Source organism: Zootoca vivipara, chromosome 7 (genome assembly GCF_963506605.1).
Source record: "Zootoca vivipara chromosome 7, rZooViv1.1, whole genome shotgun sequence".
Classification (NCBI taxonomy): Eukaryota; Metazoa; Chordata; class Lepidosauria; order Squamata; family Lacertidae; genus Zootoca; species Zootoca vivipara.
In genome coordinates, this window is record NC_083282.1 from 27,258,727 (window position 1) to 27,280,446 (window position 21,720).

Genomic DNA, 21,720 nt, shown 5'->3' on the forward strand with positions numbered 1-21,720 from the left:
CATAACTCTTCAACTCACACGCTAAATAAGAAGCAAGATTTCTACTGTAGATCTAACAGCTCTCTAAAGCTTATGAATTACAATTTCAGCACAAGTTTGCTTAAACTAGTTTAAAATCTAACAGGCCACACCACTGAACACGCAATCAGGCTTTAAGGTGATGCAGATCCCTCTTAGATGAACTGGCTCCAGATTGTAAAGTTAACAAAAGTGCCCTGTTGGTATTTGGAGAGCAAACAGTTCTCCTTAATAGAATGCATCACTTTTGCTTAAAGGCTGTTTGCAAGCTGAAGAATCAAGTGCACAGCATTACTGCAAGCAAAGGCAAAACATAGGGTTACAAAATTGCACATTAGAGATGCCCAGAGTCAGAGACTATCTTAAAGTACTAATTTTGCATTTCAGGTGATATTCTGTACAGCTATGTAAAATGTGCACAAAAATAAAAAGTCAATTATTTTAAGCATTTGATTATTATTATTATCCAAACCACAGCAGGCTATTCTGCAAAAATTCTGTATTCCTAAGTGAGTACTTATCTCCGGGCAGAACAGTTAGGGAATCCTGGTCTGAGGTGGCCAGAACAGGCGTAACCTCATCCTATGCTTTGAAAGATTATTGCCTGGTTAGATCCACCTGCAGTGGACATATTGTAGTGTGGCGCTGGTGGTGAAAAGAGATTAATGAACTAGTTGTGCAATTCATTAGATCCTGGCCTACATCACAATTTATGGAAATTGCTTCCTTTGAAATTCCACCCCAATTCAAGTGAAAGAAAGTTAAATGTTGCATAGTATTAGGGATCTAAATAAGTATGAGTGTGTGAAAGGAAGAAAAAAATCGTGTAAAATACATGAATACTTTTAAAATGTGAAGACGACCCACCACTAGCCTTCCACCCCAAGTGCACATTTTAGTCATATCTTAGTTTTATAATTGGATTGTCCTCCTTTTCCTAATTTTATAGTATAGTCAATGACTTTGGGCTCTAATGAAAGAATGAGCATACCAAAGGTTTCTAAAGGTTTCACCAAGGATTTGTAGGAACATTCACCCGCATAGATGTGATGAAAAGAAAGAAAGAGAAAAAGGGTTTACGTATTTTCCATATGAGGCACACAGAAATCAAAATTCATCCCAACCCAGTTCCCTTCCCACCCTTCTCTTCCCTATGAAAAGGGCATCAGTATACATCATACATCCCATGTTTTCAAAGCAGACTACATCACGAATTTTTACTGTATAAAAGCAACGAAATAAGCACACACACACACACACACACATTTTCACGTAAATAACCAACAGGTAAGAATTGTAAAGTATTGTACTGTACACTGAAAAAAAGGGCACATACGGTGAGTTATCTTGGGAAGAGGACTTCAGTAATAATTTAAAGCAACAGGTGCCCAGGGATACCAATACAGATATAAATGCTAAAATCTTAGAAGAAACCAAGTGTGCCATTTATATAGCAGTTGTGCTGATTGAAAAGACTTACCACTCCCCCCCCAAACTGCATATTCAGTAATGCATATTAAGATGAAATTTCATCAGCTGCAAACCAACAAAGCTATATGTAATGTGGGGGAAGAATTGCATGTGCAGCCCAAGATTTGACATCTCCACAGCAACCAAGCACACTTTTGAGCTGGCATGCCATATTCTGAACAGAATAACACACTTCAAAACATTCAACTGAATAATTTTAGAATAAAACATCCACAGCTAAAATATAATGAACCCATTGTTTTTTGTTTTGGTTCAGATGACCACCTAAAGTACAATTTGATATCCTAGTTTGATAACTGACTAGTAACTATAGCTCCTCGAGTTCATGTGAAATCGGAAATAGTGTTTCAGTCAAATGTGAAAGCATAAGTATTCACTCTCCTCCTTTTGCATGGGAAGGAAGAGGATGCTTGCCACAGCTTGTTTGCTATACAGTAATCTAAATAATATGATGGTCTGGACTGGATCATAGTGTGATAGGATGGAAGGTATAATTTGCTTTGCCACATTACTCAGTTATGAGATTACACTGTTTTGTAGAAAAAATGCAAAATAGGAACAAATATTTTTGAGTGCATATCTCCTTCATCCTCTATGAATCACACACTTTTCCCCCCATGTAAAAATTTGGGATAAAAAAGAAGCTAGTTCATACATATATTTCTGGGAACTCTCATTGTAATCATATTGTTTGTTTATTAATCATATCAGACAACTGTATATGTGGGAAAGGGCTAATTTAACAGTTTCTATCCTCCAGCTACAAAGTCTAAGAACCGATTTTAAGTCCAACTGGCACAAAAAGTAAGTACATGGGAAATGTGCAATATTCAAATAAATAATGAAAGCAAGTTTTTTTTAGCAGGGTTCTAAATAATTCTCCTGTGAAAAGCTTTTTAAGAAAAATCTGTACGGTTAACATATTTCAATTAGCATTTCAATTAGAATTCAGCAAGTACTGGTGAATATTGGACATGTGAACTCATAATGTAGATGTAATCCCTAGATAGTAGATACATCTTAAAGTTTTCTGGAAAGAGCTTCTTAATGTTTCCTTACAAGTTATAGGTAAAATCATTCCATAGCTGCCCTCTTTATGCTTATTAGGTATGGTGAATTTAGCCCAACTCGAATGAGTGAATAATTTGATCATAATGGAAATAAAACCTTTAACTATACAAATATGTAAAACTTGGAAGAGCATTTACTTTAAAAACAACAACTAAGTTTAGACATATCTGGGACATTCTGAAAGTATATGGCAATAATTTTGATTTCTGGAATTTTAAATATAGAAACATGCACCAGCTAATCATATACTGGCAGTGGTTTGACATACTCCCTTGTTACTGTGAAAATAATTTCATACTGAAGAGTCAGCCCTAATAAGGCAATCAAGAAATAAAAAAATCCATGAGAAAAAGACACACCCATATTTGCACAAGCCCGAGGTAAGAGCTATGAAGTAATTACCTGGACTCTTCCTCCTTTTGGCTCTCATGTACACATATAATTCAGAGTTTTATGCAAAAGTCCTTAAGGACCATGTCAGCATGCCAGCTCCTGGAGTCCACACATGGTGGGCACCTCCGTCTCCACTAGAAGCAGAACACCCAACACAGATGGCATGGAAAACATAGCTGGACTCGAATTTAATAGCAATGAAAGCACCTATATTGTTTTAGGTAATAATAATAATAATAATAATAATTTATTTATACCCTGCCATCTGGCTGGGTTTCCCCAGCCACTCTGGGTGGCTTTCAACAGAGTGTTAAAATACAATAATCTATTAAACATTAAAAGCTTCCCTAAATTTATGTTGCTGACTTCCCTCACTCCTGCTACCTGGGCAGATGGTGAGGAAAGAAACCTTGCTTCTTGTTCTCTTACTTGTTTTCTTCACACCCACATCCACCCACATCCACCCACCCACCTGCCCTTGCATTTTCAAAGTCTAAGATAACTAAGTATGTGCACTTAATGAAATTGTCCTCTCCCTGCTTCTCCTGTGGCAAACCAGCAATACAGAACCTTCATGGGTCTGAAAACATATGAAAATACGAAAGGACCCCTTTCCCTCCCCCCTTCCTTCGCCCTGGGAATAAAGCTACTTGAACAATTTCAGGCTTCTGCATGTGTGAGAACACAGAGACAACATGTGTTCTGGAGCTATGGACTTTGCTTTCCAACATACACATGCCCCTGTGTGCTAGCAAAACATGTACTGTGGTGATATGAGAGTAATCCCCCAAAAGTCACAGAAGTAAAGGGCAGACATCTTGCAGTTTGTGAACATGCCCTCATTCCGTCTTTGGCTCAGATGCTATTTAGGCTCAGAAGTTATTTTGAGACTTGAGACTCCAAAAATTCCAGTGACCTCATGGGCAACAGACCCCAAGCCCTACAGGACTGCTGCAGAACAGGAAGCCCAACAGTATCTGGCCTGGTCAGACTGGTTAGCAGCAAGTAGAATTGAGAGCAATATAGACCTATGGGCTTAACACATTGCAGCTGCAGGATTAACAGCTATTGTCAAACATCCATGAGAAATGCTTATTCTCCAGCAGCTTTTACAACCCTCGCACTTTTTTTGGGGGGGGGGGAGCTAACCTTTTATGTTATCACAAATATTCTATTTTTCCAAAGCAAGTGTTTCCACAGTAACCATGTATGCAAGTAAAAGGGATAACAATCAGGAAGTCATTGAAACAAGCCTGGGCACAAAACAGATAGCAATCCTACCTAAACAGAGGTCATTTCTGAACAGAGAACACCCTGTCTACTTCGGTTTATTTATACACAAACACAATACAGCCATCAAAATTTTACTAAAGGAGTGGCAGTGTCCACACCTAGAGTTACGTGTCCATAACACATTTTGGATCTTGCTATTTGCTTCTAACTAGGGCTGTGCATCTTTTTATAGTAAGCCTTCATTTAACAGCAACCTTCCCCACCCCCACCCCTTTCAGCACATATATTTCACAGCTAGAATGCAGTCAACAGGGCTCACGAGATTAAAAGGAAATTCATCATAACAAATGATACAGTCTTGAGTATAACTGAGAAGCTAGCAGTTTACAGGTCAGATTAACAATATGGCCAGAATACTTGCTCATGAGCATATTTCTCCAGCGTGCCAATTCTGGAACTTCTTTTCAAGAGGGGTATTGTAGACAAAAGCATCTTATGTGAACATTAGAGTCTATATTTACAATGTACAAACTTTACTGCCATGGAAATAAATGAGTCAGACTCGAGATGAGGGGTGGAGAAGCGGGCAGCTTCAGGTTAAAACCCGGCAGACATGTTTTCAGTTTCTGTATGTCAGAAGCGTGCCTTAAAACCGCCTTATGAAATACCTCAAACTTATCAGCCTCCTAACAATTTGTTCACACTCCAGAAGAGCAGCTAAAGTTTATTGAAAATGCTTTAAGATTCCATCTACATACAGCTCTGGGCAGGCAAACTACTGTAATTTCCCCTTTGTTGCACCTTGTTACCCTTGTTCCTGCTCTTAATCTGAAGCTAGCCTTACGGTTTTGATTCCCTGTGGTGGTGAACAGCAATTTCTTCCTGGCAACCATGATTGGTGGGGCCACTACGCAGCAAGTGGACCTAAGCAGAGACAGAGCTGCCCATGATAGTCTGCTGTGTTTTTGAGGCAGCTGCAGAGATTCCCCCCCCCAAAAAAAAACAGTGTGCTGCAGAATGCACAGGAACTGGTAATCATACAGCTGGTTTCTATGAAACAGGAATGAGGAAAACAGCAGTGACAGGAAATTGGTCCTTGTGTTCACCAGTCCACATAGTGACTGAGTGCTGCTGGTGTGTTAACTTGGCTCTGGGTGCCTCTGGATTAAAGGCAAGAGAGCAGGGTAAAAAGTGACGGGGCAGAGGAGAGGCAAATTATCCCCTCAATACCAAGGATGGCATATCACATTCAAATATGCCTTAGTAGGGCTCATAAACCCTTAGGAGGGAACACTATAGTAAGAGTGTCTGAAAACAACTATTTGGTTTGTGCTAGTTCTACATACCCTGTAGAAACCCATAATAATCATTATCATTGAAGCAACTCTCTTTGAAACACAGCACCTGGACATTTTAGACTGCTCTGCTATTCCTTTAAGAGCTGAAAACACCTGTCCACAGTAACTGCATAGGAGGTCTTCACCAACCTGGTACTGCCCAGCTGTTTTCGACTATAACGGGAATGGCAGGAGTTGCAGTCCAAAACAGCTGAAGGGTATCAGGTTGGAATCAAAGATCCAATGTAGTCATTTCTGAATAAATAAAGACCCACAGTGTGCAAATATGACTGTCAGTATAGATCCAGGTGACAGAAAGTCAAGTGAATAATTTGGTTGCCATGTATCAGGTATTAAGAAACATCAAAAGGATTTATTATGTAGATAATAAAATATTATAGTCTTCCCTTTTCCAGGGAAATGCCCCCCCCTTGTTTATCACCATAGTTTAGCTTAGCTTCTGGGAAAACAGGAGCAAAGGAGAGGACGAGATGTAGAAGCATGGGTTTGGAATTTGACACATCCATAAAGTGTTCAAATTAAAATTACGTTTTCAGGTATTCACACAATTCTGGTGTGCATGCCTGCCTAAGAGCATGCAGAAGGAGAAGAGGTGAAGCATCATTCACCCGCCCCAAATCATCACCTTATAAAGTAGCATTTGTTCAGCTTTAAAACAATCAGGACTCTTGGAAGTAAATCACTTAATTTGAAAATCTCAAGCTAATAAGCCCAAGGTCTTTCATTAACAGAGTTGTTATCGTATTAGCTTTCAAACCAAGGGAAACTTCAATGTTTACATTTGTCAGGAGTTATTTTATTCATTGCAGTACTGAGGTCAATTAGCTGCTGTGACCAACCTTAGTTTCTAGGGTGGTTTTATCTAACCTGAAGAATTCTTTATATGAAAGATCTGTAATGAAAACAGATGCATTTAAGTAATTAACATATGTTAAACAAATAACATTAAGTCTAATATTGCATGTATAGACAGCTAGAGGCATAGTTTAAGAAAACCACATTTTTACTTTTGCATATCACTTGGACATGTCACTAAATTGCTCAACTACATGAAATGTGTATTCATGTGCATGTGTGTGTGCTTGGATCGAAAGGGTGTATTGTGAGAATGAAAAGGCACTTTAATTTGTGTAAGACAGCCTCCCTCTTGAATTTTGACAATTTATCTAGTGAGAAGGAGCCAAGAGAGCCCTGTTGTGCAAGTGAGTACCACTCACACTTCTCAAGTTTCCAGTCTCATCTAACACACACATGTATGAGCTCTTGCATATTCATTTCCACAACGTTTTCAGCTGATCACCAGTGTTTCTGCAGACTGTGGTATATAGAAAAGCTTCTTCCTTTGAATTTTGTCATAAAATTTGGAGTGACTGCACAACTAACAACAACAATTAGTGATACTAATTCCAATGATTAGCTTCAACTTATGCTGGAGAAATTAAGAGCTATGTAAGTGTACACCAAAGATGCACTCAGTTATCCTATTTCTGAACCCTCAAACCATGGTTTGCATATTGGAATATTGCCTGCTTGCAAGCTCCCGCCACCCCAATGCACCCAGGAAGTTGGTCATTACGCTCAGCCACAGCAGAATGTGGTTCAGAGAAAGCCCTCCAGACCAGAAATGCAAGTCTCCCTGAGTTCCTCATTTGGGGGGCTTGCTCTAAACTAGTTTGCAGAGTTTAGGCACAGTGGCAAACTATGGTTTGATCAAACTAAGCAATTTAAGTGCACGGCATGAAAGGAAGAAGAGAACAGACAGGCATATGGCCTGTTCCCAGTTGATTGGAAACATGACATCTGAAGGCAGCCCACGAAGGGCGGGGGATGGGGTTGAATAAGTACACAGCCTGTAAACACAGCCAGAGAGCTTTAATAATAATTTTAAAAATGTGTGCATGCTCTTCAGTTTGTCTTATGATAGATACAAGAATGTACAGGAAGCTGCCTTGCAGCAAGAAAGACCACTGACCCATCAGTATTGTCGACACTGTTAAACAGTGGCTCTCCGGGGTTGCAGGAAGGAGTTTCCCCACTACAGTGGTAACCTCGGTTTACAAACACAATTGGTTCCAGAAGTCTGTACTTAACCTGAAGCGTACTTAGCCTGAAGCGAACTTTCCCATTGAAAGTGGATTAATCCGTTCCAGATGGGTCCGCGGAGTACTTAAACTAAAAATACTCAAACTGAGGCATACTTAAACTGAGGTATGACTTGTACTTGGAGATGTCAGGGATTGAATCTGGGGTCTTTTGTGTTCAAAGCATGTGCTCTGTTCAGAATGAGCGACAGTCCTTTACTCAGAATGAAAGGAGCAAGTCCCTAGCACCTACTATGCTGAACTTCTTTCTGTCCTGCAGGGAGATGCCATAAGTGCAAGTGGAAGCAAAGGAAGTCTTGCTCTTCAAAGGAATATGCTAAAAGATTTCTTCTAAACTAGATACACGGGGACTGGGTAAGGTGGGACTATGAAATGTCAGTCAGATGCTGGATATCTAACCCGCTTACCTCTCCCAATCATGGCCCTGGTCAACAAACTTGGACGTGCAAGCCCACCAAGGCATTTGTCTGTGTGGACTGCTGATCTGGTGGCAAGTCCACACCCTTCTAAAGATAGCATTGGAATCAGCATTCCTATCCTGCCCCTGATGTCCATGATGGGGCATCACATTTCCATAGAGCATACAGCAGGGCAGCTAAAACGATAGCCTTCAGCAACCTCTGGAGGATACTATGTTGGTTAGCCTGACATACACATGTAACATAAAATATTAAAGTGTCCCTGGATTGTGATAACTTCCCAACTTTATCTGGGATATCAACCATGCAGTTTAAACCTAAACGTGCTGGGGTAAGCATGCATATGCAGAACTGGACATACTGTCTCTCCCACATCATGAGATAAGGTAATCATGCCAACTGATCTGGCTATCCATTAAAGCTGACTCCACCAACTAGCCATTAGGGGCTATACAAAAGATTGCATGTATATGTGTGGATGCAATTCCAAGTGCCAAATGCAGTTTTATACCCAGTAAGACACCCTTTATATGCAAATGATCTGAACCAGCATTCTGCATGTTATTTGCTTTGCTCATAAGATGGCAAACTCTACTAAAGACTACATGTACGTTGTATCAGTATATAGTTCACAAACAGAAAAAGAACCAAACTTCTTCCATCTATTTTTTGCAATAAAAGGGGGGGATCAAGGGAAGATAAATCTATCGGCCTACATTTCCTGTAGGTCAGATTTTACTTATGCACCTGCATAAGTAGTTACCATGTCTGAAATAGGCCACTGCCTGAATTAGATTCTGTTTTTGCATATACACTAGCCTCCCCAAAAGTCAGGTCACACATCATGTTTGTTCCATGATTATGAGACTGGAGCATTAGCAAGGCAATTTATTTTTTGCTGTATTCTTAAAAAGCAAACAAAACAACAACAACCCATGATTGCAGCCCTGTAAATAAGCATCTTTTTTATTATCCTCTGTAATGATCTTGCCTTTTATTTAAATTATTTCAACACATTAAAAGCAGCATTGCTATTTAAATTGCATTTTTCACACTAGTGAAATGCTTGCAACATTTATTTTGGGAAATATTTTTTTGGGAGGGGAAGCATGATGGCATTTGATAAAACCTTTTCCTGAAAATAAGCTTAAATACAAAACGATATGCTTAAAACAAAATTGTATGTACAATTATTTGGCCCTTTGCCTATTTCACTGAAGTTTGGGGCAGATAATCTATATTCTGCTTCTGCCTGCTATATAAGTGATCTCAAAATCAAATTTGTTTGACAGAAATGTTGACAATAATCAATTTGGTAATCTGATCACAGCAACTGCCTTATTACCTCACCAGATCAGCTTCAATTCCTTGAGATTAATAAATGTAGCAAAATTCCTTGAGATTAATAAATGTAGCAAAATCTATCACACACAGAAAGCTAAAAAAAATCCCCATCTGCAAATGATGAGACAAACATTTGACTCAGATATTTATGTAAATGTCTACAAATGGTGACATGAAAGATGCTAAAAGAAAACTAATTAAAATAAAGGATAGGATGCTTCTACAAGTCTTCACTTACAATTGAACTTTAATTATACATACCGGTAGCAAAAAATATAAACTTACAAAGAAAGCATTAGCTCTGTTATAATTTATATTCTATTAAATGCTGCATCCCGATACATTATAGAACACTAAGCAATTTACTACTGGTCTTTTTTTATTTTTAGAGCAACTCTATAATAACTAGATGAAAAAGAAAACAGCTCACAATAAATTAATGTAACACAGGGGATAATTCTGTACGCTTCCTTTAAAAGCAGATATATTTATCGTTCCAACAAAACTATAACATTAGAAACATGAAAGTGACTTACCATTCATGTTGAAAGGCTGGTTTTTGGAAACATATTGCTTGTAATGTTTGCCCAGTAAATGAGTTATTTAATCTCTAAAGTAAAAGCATTGATGCTCTCACATACGGCCACTAGAACTGGAAGACAAACAAATCCAGAGAGCTTGTCTTTATCCAGCCAGCCTGAGATATGAAAACTATCCAATAAAAATACCAGCAGTTGATAGCAGATCCATATATAAATAGCGATACTCATTAACGACTTGTTTTGGAGCCAGCATTACCTATACACAGATAAAGCAACTCAAAATGGCAGAGGGGGAGAAAGCAAAAATGCCAGGATGTTTTAAGATGTTCTCAATTATATCAAGCACTGCTTGTTTCCATAGCAACCTTAGAGGAGAATTATCGGTCTGCTTGTACCCAACCAGTAGTTTCTCCTAAAGCTTTAATTTATCCACAGAAGCAACATATTTCTAGGTGTTTTTTTTATTAATATGAGTTTTTAAAAAAGTGTTTCTTCACAGGCGCAAAACTCAAGATAGTCTAGCAGATGCTCTATAGGATATTAGGAAATACCTGAAAAGTGCTCAAAGCATAACTCCCCCCTCCCGCCTATTATAATGTACTGCCATGCTTTAATTTATCCACAGAAGCAACATATTTCTAGGTGTTTTTTTTATTAATATGAGTTTTTAAAAAAGTGTTTCTTCACAGGCGCAAAACTCAAGATAGTCTAGCAGATGCTCTATAGGATATTAGGAAATACCTGAAAAGTGCTCAAAGCATAACTCCCCCCTCCCGCCTATTATAATGTACTGCCATGCTACATCATGCAGCACAACCAACCAACATCCTTGGAATTAACTCATCCCACACACAATACAACCTAAACAGCACTATCTACATTGTTGGTGTACCATTATTGCCACCACTACTTTATTGTGATTTATATCAAACAGAGTATTATATAAATGTGTTACAAACTAAAAGCAATCATACACCACTCCCAACAATAAATACATCAACAAGATCACCACTAAAACAGCTATTTGAAAAAAAAATGAGAAACCACCAACCCACAGAGAAATATAATTAACAACCATATATGCCAGATGTAGAGGAAAGTCCGAACCTGGCACTGAAAAATGGTAGTCTTGGTGCTAGGGGAAAGCATTTCAACCTAGGGTCTTTACAGTGAAGGGCTTCTCTCTTGTAACCACCCATCACATTTCTGTTGGAAGGGCACTTGGGCAAGGGCCCATGATTATGACTTAAGTGTCTGGGTAGGTTGATGATGGGAGAGATGTTCTGTAAGGCAACAGGTTCCTATATAAGACTTCACAGTCAAAACCATCACTGTGATTGACCCCAGAAATTTATCAGAAGCCAGGGCAAAACAGGTGTTACATGTAAAGGTTAATTTGTACACTGTGCTTTATATTTTTATGCAGTTCTCTTTAATAATCCTATAAAATATGGTGCTATGTCCATCCCATACACACAGAATCAGAGCAGAATGATTTCTCAAAAGTCGCCCACAACAAAATCACAGATGATCCAGAACTTCAAGGTGTTAACTCCCTGGCCTGGTCAAGCCAGAAAACCAGAGACACCTAATAATCTGTGACTGGATTCCAGCTCCCATCACCCCCAATCAGCATGTACAATGGCTAGATATGATGGAACTTGTTTTCCAGCAAAATCTGGAGAGCTAAATGCTAAGCTCTCACAAAAAGACTATTGTTTCATGTATTGACTGTGTTTAAAATCCCAAACACAAAGCCATAGTATAAGCTTACCAAGTGTATAGGTAGACACTTGGAAAACCACTTCAACCATAATGATATTCAGAAATGCTTTACCACAATTAAGGAAAACAAGCCATGGCTAAACATTATACATAATGTCTCCATGATATTGAAAAGCTTAAATAAAGAACCAACAGGGGTTTGTTTCTTGTTTAAAAAAACCTATCATTTTGGAAACTGCGACAGGCTGTGTGAAAGACCCTATTTTCTAAAAATGGAGAACAAAAGTAACAATCCTTGTCAGTATTAAAAAGCCATTGGAAACAGATGAGCTTTTAAGCCAAAAATTGCAGCCAGGAATTCAGTGTGCAACTTAAAACACTTCTGCTTCACACACTAATGTTCGTCTGACCCCCGAAAACCCGAATGGAGGCAATACAACTTCCCAAGAACCAAGTACTAGGCCTGTCACAGAATGCATAAAAACTTAGTATGGGCAGGACTTCCGGTTGGTCGCGGCGCGATCAGCAGTCGGAGATCTGCTCGCAGAGCGGACCTCGGCACTTTGAAGCAAGGGGAACCCGTTCCAGCGAGACAGACCCCATAAAACTCCGAATTGTGCGTTTTGGAGACTGAGGGCTTGGCGGACTATTTTTTGGAGCTCTCTCCCCCCCCGGTAAGGCTCAATAGAGCCCCCGAGAGCGGGGGGATAGGAGCTCCCGACGCAGCAAGCAACCCATCTCTATCTTCAAAGCGCGAAGCTGCAGGACTGCAGGGTGAAAGTGGCCAATTCTTCCAAAGAAAGACTCTATCAAAATACCCAACCGTGAGTGCATTGAATTTAAGTACTAAAGGGGAAAACTGGATCCACGGGAGGGACGTAAAAAGGAACTTTGGAAGTCCGTCCCTCCCGCCACGGAGACTGGGAATAGCACAGGGATCTGCACGAAGCGGCTCCAGCTGATCGTTTAGAGCTGTCAAAAAGCCCACTTTCCGAACTTTATAATTTCTGAGAGTTATATTTAATTGCTAAAATCCATAATTGGACATTGTATTGATTTTTAAACACTGGCTCTCCCCCTGAGAGTGGAGACTCCAGGAGGTCAGACAGACATTGGGACAGGACTTGTGATGTAACAAAGAGCTTCACTGTGCTGCTGAAATTTTGAACTCTGTTTCCTTTTGAAGTTTCTTGAAGCTGCCTGCAGCAGTTGAGATTGCTAAAGAGTAGCAAAATAGTGGAGAACAACTCATTAATTTGTTTCAAAGTGCTAAAAAGACTTGGTTACAGGAATTTTAAGAGCTAAATTAGTGAATTAAGTGTTGACATTTTTTAAAAAAAAGTGGGATTGGAAAGAGACTGTCCCTAGAGGGGAATTAAACAAAGACTGACCTTGAACTGCAGCTGTTGTTATGGCTGGGACTGGAAGAAAATTCTCAGTGCCTAATCTATCTACACACTCACCAAAAGAACAGCACAGGAAAATTCCTGGAGTTCTGGCCTCGGTAACAACATTAATGGACAAAAAGCCTCAAGCTGCAACATTACAGACAACCATTGATTCAACTATACAGGAGCGGCAAAAGAAGCAGGCCTCACCACCACCTTTAGAGCAAAGGAAATCTACACCACAACAACCAGCTTCTGAGCACGCGGGACAAATATTGGAGGCCTTAAAAGACTTTAAAACTCACATGATAGAGCGTCTAGATAAGGTGGAAGCAGTTGTAAGTGCAAGTGCAACTGGAATAAAAGAGATTCAACAGGACCTCTCAACCCTGAAAAAAGAAGTACAAACCAACACAGTTCAGATACAAGGAGTGTCGGAAAGAGTATCAGAACTTGAATTGCATAGACAGGCCTTGGTGAAGCAGAAGGAAAACACCCAGATATCTATTGCTTTTCTACAGATGTGTCAGAATGAATCTTTTCTCCGCGTTTGGAATTTTCCGGAGGTAGATAGAAGCATCCTGAGAGAAGCCATTATTGAAGAGTTTGTACTACAGTGGGAATTGGACAAAGAAGAACTTGAGAAGATTGTTGAATACGTCTATAGACTTGGACCAAGAGGGAAGAAAGGCTCAAAGTTTCCTGGAGATTGCATGGTCAAATTCCAGAACAGAGCGCAGAGAGATTTCATACTGAGCCTCCACTTCAAAAAGAAGTTGGTTATAAAACAACAACAGATAGTGCTATATGAAGACATTCCTAAGCTGTTCCTCAGTTTTAGAACCAAATATATGGACCTGGCAAACATTTTGACAAGACAAGGAATCTCTTTTCGCTGGGAATTTCCACAAGGCCTATTCTTTGAGTACAAAGGGGGGGGAATCAAAATCTCTACACCAGAGGAGAAGAGGAAATTTATCCAGAAGCACGAGAGGGAACTTGGGGTGAAAACAGGAGTAGACAGGGGAGAGACATCAGGAGCTGCAGCAGCAAGTGATCGAGAGTTAGAAGGTGCAACAGCAGCGATCGTAGATCTCACTTTAGGAGCAGAAGCATTACCCTAGTCCAGCATTTCTCAACCGCTGTTCCGCGGCACACTAGTGTGCCGCGAGACGCTGGCTGGTGTGCCGCGACGTGCGGCGACGAGAAGGGTGATTTGCATTGTCACGTGCCTGGCGGCCGCCAATAACCAGCACTAACCCGCCGGAAAGGAAGCCGGCCGGGTCACGATGCGGGGCGAGCACAGCTCTCAACAGCCACCACCACGGGAGGGTGGTTTTAAACTTAAAGAAGCTGGCTGGATGAGCTCAACCTGAAACTTGCTGAGCAAAGGATTGTGCTGGCAGAGAAATCAGCGGCTTGTGAAGCCTTATTACAGGAGATTGCAACCAACACAGCAATTGGCAAGTGTTTCTTACAGTCATAATTATATAGTCAATATAGGGCGGCACAGAGTTAAATTTTTTAACTTTTTTAATGGTGGTGTGCCTCGTGATTTTTTTCATGGAACAAGTGTGCCTTGGCCCAAAAAAGGTTGAGAAACACTGTCCTAGTCAACATGTCTTTAAAGATATTGAATTGGAATATTAATGGGATTAACTCACGACGGAAATGCAATCAAATTCATCATGAACTGTTAAAGCAAAAATTGGATGTAATTTGTTTACAAGAGACCCATGTGACTAGATCACACAGGAAAATTTTACAAAACAAAAGATTGGGAAGGGAATACATATCATCGGATAAAGTTAAAAAGAGAGGAGTTGTCATTTATGTGAAAGAGAGTTTGGAATCTAAACTTATATTCAAAGATGAAGTGGGAAGATATTTGGCGGTGGAAGTAAAGACACAAGGAGAGAAATATCTGTTCGTGGGAATTTATGCTCCAAATGAAGCTAAATCGGAATTCTTTAAGAAGTTACATGATGAACTTTTGGACTATATGGACTATACTATGATCCTAATGGGAGACTTGAATGCAGTTGTTTCCACTATGATGGATAGATCACAAAGGCAGAAAATTACAAATGAAGGCAGACTACCTAGAACCTTTTTCGAGTTGGTGGACAATCTGAACCTGGTGGATATTTGGAGAATGAAAAATCCACTAGAGAAAGAAAGCACCCTTTTCTCAAATTCAAAACAAACATGGTCCAGAATCGATTATATATGGACAGCCAAGAATTTGGCTACAAAAGTCAACAAAGTAGAAATTAGGCCTAGGACCTTTTCAGACCATAAGGCAATAATGTTGGAATTGAAATTATTTTTACAAGGCTCTTTTAGATGGAGAATGAATGACTCTTTGATGAGAAATGAAGAGATAAGTGCAAAAGCACAAAAGACAATAAAAGATTATTTTCAGATAAATCTAAATACAGGAATGGATTTAAACACAATATGGGATGCTAGTAAAGCTGTGATGCGAGGATTTTTGATTCAGCAGAATGCAATCAAGAAGAAACAGCAAAATGAGAAAAAGGAACAAATTCTGCAACAGTTAAAAGAAAAAGAAAAAAAGTTAAGAGATAAGCCAAAGAACAAGCAGATACAGAAAGAAAGAAATAAGGCTGTTACAGGTGCAGCTGACACAAATCACAAATTTGGAGATAGAATGGAAGATAAAAATGATGAAACAAAGAAGTTTTGAATCGGCGAATAAATGTGGAAAGTTATTGGCATGGCAGCTGAAAAAGAGGCAGAAACAGAGTACCATTACCAGCATCAAGCTAGAGGACAAAATTATAGAGAATCCATTCAAGATAAGAAGAGCCTTCCAAAAGTATTATAAGCAATTATATAAGCAAGATAAAGAACAACACGGAAAAATTGAACAATTTCTGGAAAAATCTGGACTTCAAAAAATTTCAATGGATAAAAGGAGGCTACTTAATTATAAAGTAACTAAACAAGAAGTGGAAGATGCAATAAAGCAAATGACAACAGGTAAAACACCGGGACCAGATGGACTATCAGCAAAATATTATAAGGTTTTGAAAGACTGGTTAACTGAACCATTGATGGATTTGTGTAGTAAGATTCTTGGAGGGGGCAAGGCACCAGAGATTTGGAAAGAGGCATTTATAACATTGATACCAAAACTGGACACAGATAGATTACAAATGAGGAATTACCGACCAATATCATTATTAAATGTGGATTACAAATTTTTTGCTAATATTTTGGCATTGAGATTAAAGAGACTACTTAGAGATCAGATTCATAAAGACCAAGCCGGGTTTTTGCCCAGCAGATATCTAAAAGTCAACATCAGGAATATTGTGGATATTCTAGAAATGCTGGAAGAAAAGAAGAACACTAGTGCAGCTCTAATTTTTGTGGATGCCGAAAAAGCTTTCGATAATATTTCTTGGAGATTCATGATACGTAATTTAGAGAAGATGGAAGTTGGGAGGGAGTTTATTAATGGTTTGACAGCAGAACAAAAAGCTAAGATTATTGTTAATGGGGTGGTTTCAGAAGATATTCGAATAGAAAAAGGAACTAGACAAGGATGCCCACTCTCTCCTTTGTTATTCATTACAGTCTTGGAGGTTTTGTTAGATAGGATCAGGAAAGAGAAAGAGGTCATAGGGGTCAAAGTTGGAAAGAAACAATATAAACCGAAAGCTTTTGCCGACGATTTAGTTCTGACAGTTCAGGAACCTGAAAATAGTATACCTAAAGTATTAAAGTATATACAGGAGTTCGGACAGCTGGCAGGCTTCAAATTAAATAAAACGAAAATCAAAGTTCTGAGTAAAAATTTATCATCTGAAGAAATTAGTAAAATACAAGAGACCACTGGATTAACATTTGTTTAAAAGGTTAAATATCTGGGCGTAAATATGACAGACAAAAATATTCAATTGTTTAAAAATAACTATGAGAAGTTGTGGAATGAAGTTAAGAGAGATTTAGAAACATGGTCAAGATTGAAATTGTCATTGTTAGGGCGTATTTCAGCGATAAAAATGAATGTATTGCCAAAAATGTTGTTTATGTTTCAAGCGTTACCAATTGTAGAGAAACAGTCATGTTTTAAAGAATGGCAAAAAACCTTATCAAGATTTATCTGGCAAGGGAAGAAACCTAGAATTAGATACAAGTTATTAACTGATGTTAAAGAAAGAGGAGGCTTCTCCCTGCCAGACTTAAAGTTATATTTTGAGGCAGCGGCCTTTGGCTGGATGAAAGAATGGTTCATGCTTGATAATACTGATGTTTTAGACTTGGAAGGTTTCGACAATGCATTCAGTTGGCATGCATATTTATGGTATGATAAGGTCAAAGTGCATAATCGATTTAAATGCCATATTATAAGAAAATCACTGTTCAATGTTTGGGTCAGATATAAAGATCTTTTAGAAAGGAAAACGCCTAGATGGTTATCACCCCTCGAAGCAAAGGTCAATAAAAAGTTTAATATGGAAGATAAATAGTTAAGTTATAAAGATCTTTCTTTAGCAATTCTTTGCTTGTAATTCCGAGTAAAAAGGCTTCTGGGTTTTTAAACACTTTCTTCAACTCATTATAAATCTTGTCCCAGAAGCTCTTTACTCGGGGACAAGTCCACCACATATTTTTTCTGTATGCCACAGCAGCAGCTAGAATTGTATTAGCAAGGAATTGGAAATCTGAAGATCTACCTACAGTGGACGATTGGCAGATGAAGCTGATGGAATTTATGGAACTGTCTGAACTGACTGCGAGAATCCGAGATCGGGGAGAGGAGACGGTGGAAGAAGATTGGAGGAAATTTAAGATCTATTTGGAGAAGAAACATAAGATTAAAAATGGACAATAAGGGAAGTGGAAGTATAAAGAGGCTGATGAAGCATATAGATTTTGTAAAAGGGAATAGGTTTAATTGTAAAATAATTATTAAGATCTCTAGATCCAACTGATTTATTGAAAAATTGTGAATGTGTGGTTAAAAAGGATCAAGAAAAATATTTAAAATAAGTATATTAGAAGAAGAAAGGGACTAAGAAGTAGAAGTGCTATAATAGAAATAAATAGAAACGTGGAAGGGGGGAAGGAGGAAGTCGACAGAGTAAGAATTACATTTGATAAATTGTTAAAGAAATGTTTTTGCTTTTTTCCCTCTGTTTTCTTAATTTTTTTCTTGTTTTCTGTATTTTTTTGCATTTTTTGCATTTCTGTATTTCTTCTGTATTTGTTATAAAATCAATAAAAATATATTTTTTAAAAAACTTAGTATGAGCAGCTTAACTCAGGGTAAGCTATATCTTAACTCAGAGAGGGAATTATTCTGCTCACATTATTAAACCACAAGAAGCTAACAACCCACAGAGATAACAGCTTCCTCTTTGTGGACTATAAATGTATAACAAGATGTTTTGCAAAGAGGATACGTCGAAGCAATAGACTTATAGGACTGCAATATAATTTTTACCATTCTAGCTTTCCTACCTCCTTTCCAATGCTACAATTACATGGTTTTAAATAAGATTTGCTCTCTTTTTTGAACACCTAAGGGCATCTATGCACCTTAAAGACCACATGATATTAAGCTTAGCACTGTGTTGCTCACATCCTCCTCTCCCCTTTATGTTTCCCTCCAATATTCCACACTGGGGTGTAGAGGGTGTTAGGGGAGGGGTAGTACCTCTGATGGGGGACATATTATAATCATTCTGGGGTAGTTTGTCCACTTTTGGTCCCACCCTGCACTCAACTCTTACCAACTCCTAGAAGCTGTCAGCATGTGACAGTGGCCACACCCCAAGAAATGGCTTCCACTGGTTGGCGAAACCAGTTGAGGGTCTCAAACCTTTGGGGATTTAGGGATTTCCCCTGCATGCAAAGACAGGCTCTGGCAGATTGAGCGGAGAAAACCAATAGTGGGTCCAACGGTCAAGAAGGAACATGCTGTAGAGGGAAATGAGGGGCAGAGGGGGGGAGCATCAACCCGGGAAGGTAGCCCATTTAGGAGAAAGAAAACTCTGATCCGAAACCACTGTTGCCTTATGGCTATACACTTTTGTGATAAAAGCTTTGGGAGTAAACCCTGAGGAAAAATCTGTACCTGCTGCCGTGCAGGACATCTTCAGGAGAAGAAAAAAGGCTAAGGGGGCTTCCGGTTCAGCGCCAGCACCGTCCAGCAAGGTTTGCCTCAAGCTCCGAGGCAACCCGACTTCGCGAGGGGGGGGGAGAGCAGCGAGAGCGACGCTGCACCCTAAAGAACCCCGGGTCGAGCGTCCCGGGGACGAAACTGCTCAGCAGAGCCCCAATCCGGACTCCCCAACTCTCCGGTAAGCTCTAATAAGAGCCCCAGAGCGAGAAGGGTTGTAGTCGCAGGGGCCATTTTGAGCGACAGCATTACCCAAGCGGAGTGAAGCTCCGAGCCGGAGGCGGAGAGCGCCGGATACTTCCAAGGAATAAGCTGAAAAAAGATTGTGAGTAAATGATTTAAAAGCATCTTATTGGATTATAATTTGGAAATGGGAGAGAGAGAGAAAACGGAAGCCACCTCCTCCCACTGGTAGTCTTAAGAAGCAGTTAATAAAAGTACCCGAAGCCAAGATCAGAAGTTTTTTTTTTTAATACAAAGATAGCTCCAAGGGCTTAAAAAGATTCTCCCCTGGAAGCAGGGTAAAAGGTGAGAAGGATATTGGTGATTAAAATTCCCTGCAAAGAGAGGAATCAGAATTGAGAAAAGCCTATTTCTTCCCTGGAGCCGGCACCCCTGACAGACCAGCGAGTTTATTAGGACATTATAAAGGAAAAGAAGGAAAAGAGTATTTGACTTTCTGAAATTCTGATGTTAAATATTTGCAGAGTTTAATGTAACAGGACTTTGAGAAGAAACATTGCAGCCAGTTTTGGGAAAATGCAGTTGGGGAAATAAATAGCGATCATTTCCCGTCCCCCAAGACAGGTTTTGACCTTGAAAGGACTGGAAAATGTCAACAAAAGTGTATCCACCTGGGTTCCAGCAAAATGTTTTGAGAAGCCTGTGGGTACTGAAGATTGGAATGTACCATGATGGAATACGATTGCAAGAAATAAAGCAGCAATTACAGATGGAGGACACTAATAATGAAATACTTGATGAAGGCAGTACAGAAATTGAATCGAAAGACAGTGACAGTGATACTGTAATTCAAAATGAAGCCTACCACGAAGGAAAAGAGGAAAACGTACAACAAGAAGGCCTGAGGAATATCCCTCTAATGTGGAGGGGAAGACAGGAGTTTGCAGAAATTCAGAACACCCACAAGGAAAAGGATGTTCAAAGATGTGGAAAAATCCGGGGGGGGGGCATAATGATAGTTGGGAGGTAAAGCATTGGAGAAAGGGGGTGGGATGAAGGGAGAATAGACATTTGATTATTAGGACTGATTAAAAGGATTGAAAACTGGACTGACGATTATGGAACTTGCTGGAATGGAAGGGGTTAGCTGGCAATAGGGGAAGAGAAGGTATATTAGAGGATAGCAATATAGTGAATTAAAATTGGGAATGAAAAAATGTTTTTAAAGTTATGGAGGTTTTTGGAGGGGAATTAGGCAAGGGGAAAAATAGATTTTGAATAGATTGAATTAAGATATGTTATGAAAATGGTAATATTAAATTTAGAACGTTGTAAGAAGTTATAAGAAAAAGGATTAGTATATTTAAAATAAGGTTAGAAAAATTGGCAAAAAGAATGGGGATAATGATAAGAAAATTGCTTAAGGAGATTTAAAATGAAGACCGGGGAAGGGGGGAGGTAGGGGAAGCCCTCAAAATAATGTTTATGATAATGAATCGATTTGTTTTTTGTTTTGTTTTTTATTTTTATTTTTCTGTTTTCCTTTTTTCTTTTGTATTGCTCTGCTTTCCTTTGGACCACATCAGTGAGGCCGAGAGGGAAATCTTGTTATCTGGGCAGCCCAGGACCTCCATACATACTGCCCAAACACAGCTTCAACACAGTGGGTTGGATCCAGACTTGGGAGTAAATCAATGGCTAACTTAAGTCCTATTTATTTCATTGGTTCTACTCTCACCATGGCTGTCTGGATCTATTCTATTGCATTGTTCAAAAAACCAGTTTAGAACACGCATTGCAAGTATGCTTCAGGTTACAGACGCTTCAGGTTACAGACTCAGCTAACCCAGAAATAGTACTTCAGTTTAAGAACTTTGCTTCAGGATGAGAACAGAAATCGTGCAGTGGCAGCAGCGGGAGACCCCATTAGCTAAACTGGTTAAGAACAGTTTAAGGTTAAGAACAGACCTCCAGAACAAATTAAGTTCTTAACCCGAGATACCACTGTAATATAGATTTTTTTATAAAAGTGACCTCAGGCTGCAAAAATGTAATGGAAAACGTATCTAGAGAAGAGTATTTGTTTGTTTGATTCAGGAGATAGTATCTCAAAAGAAATAAAGCACATGTAACTTCTACATGTCTACTAGATAGGCTTGCCTGAACAAAAATGTACAGCTGTGTGTCATCAGCATACTGATGGCACCCGATTGCAAAACTCCTAATGACTGCTCCCAGTGGCTTCATGCAGACACTAAATAGCATTGGGGATGGAATAGTGGCCTGCCGCGCTCCA

General features: G+C 39.2%; 1 protein-coding gene across 3 annotated transcripts in view; it reads right to left on the reverse strand.

Moving 5' to 3' along the window:
- The window catches only part of PRKACB (protein kinase cAMP-activated catalytic subunit beta), a 64,568-nt gene that overhangs the window by 20,189 nt on the left and 22,659 nt on the right, over window positions 1–21,720 (reverse strand). The window contains exon 1 of one of the 3 annotated variants that reach the window (XM_060276787.1): window positions 17,798–18,260. The exons of the other annotated variants lie outside the window; for them this stretch is intronic. Within the exon in view, the coding sequence (XP_060132770.1) occupies window positions 17,798–17,930 (133 nt within the window). The 5' untranslated portion in view covers window positions 17,931–18,260. Of the gene's footprint in view, window positions 1–17,797; window positions 18,261–21,720 lie in introns of those variants that run through there. 3 annotated transcript variants of the gene reach the window in all.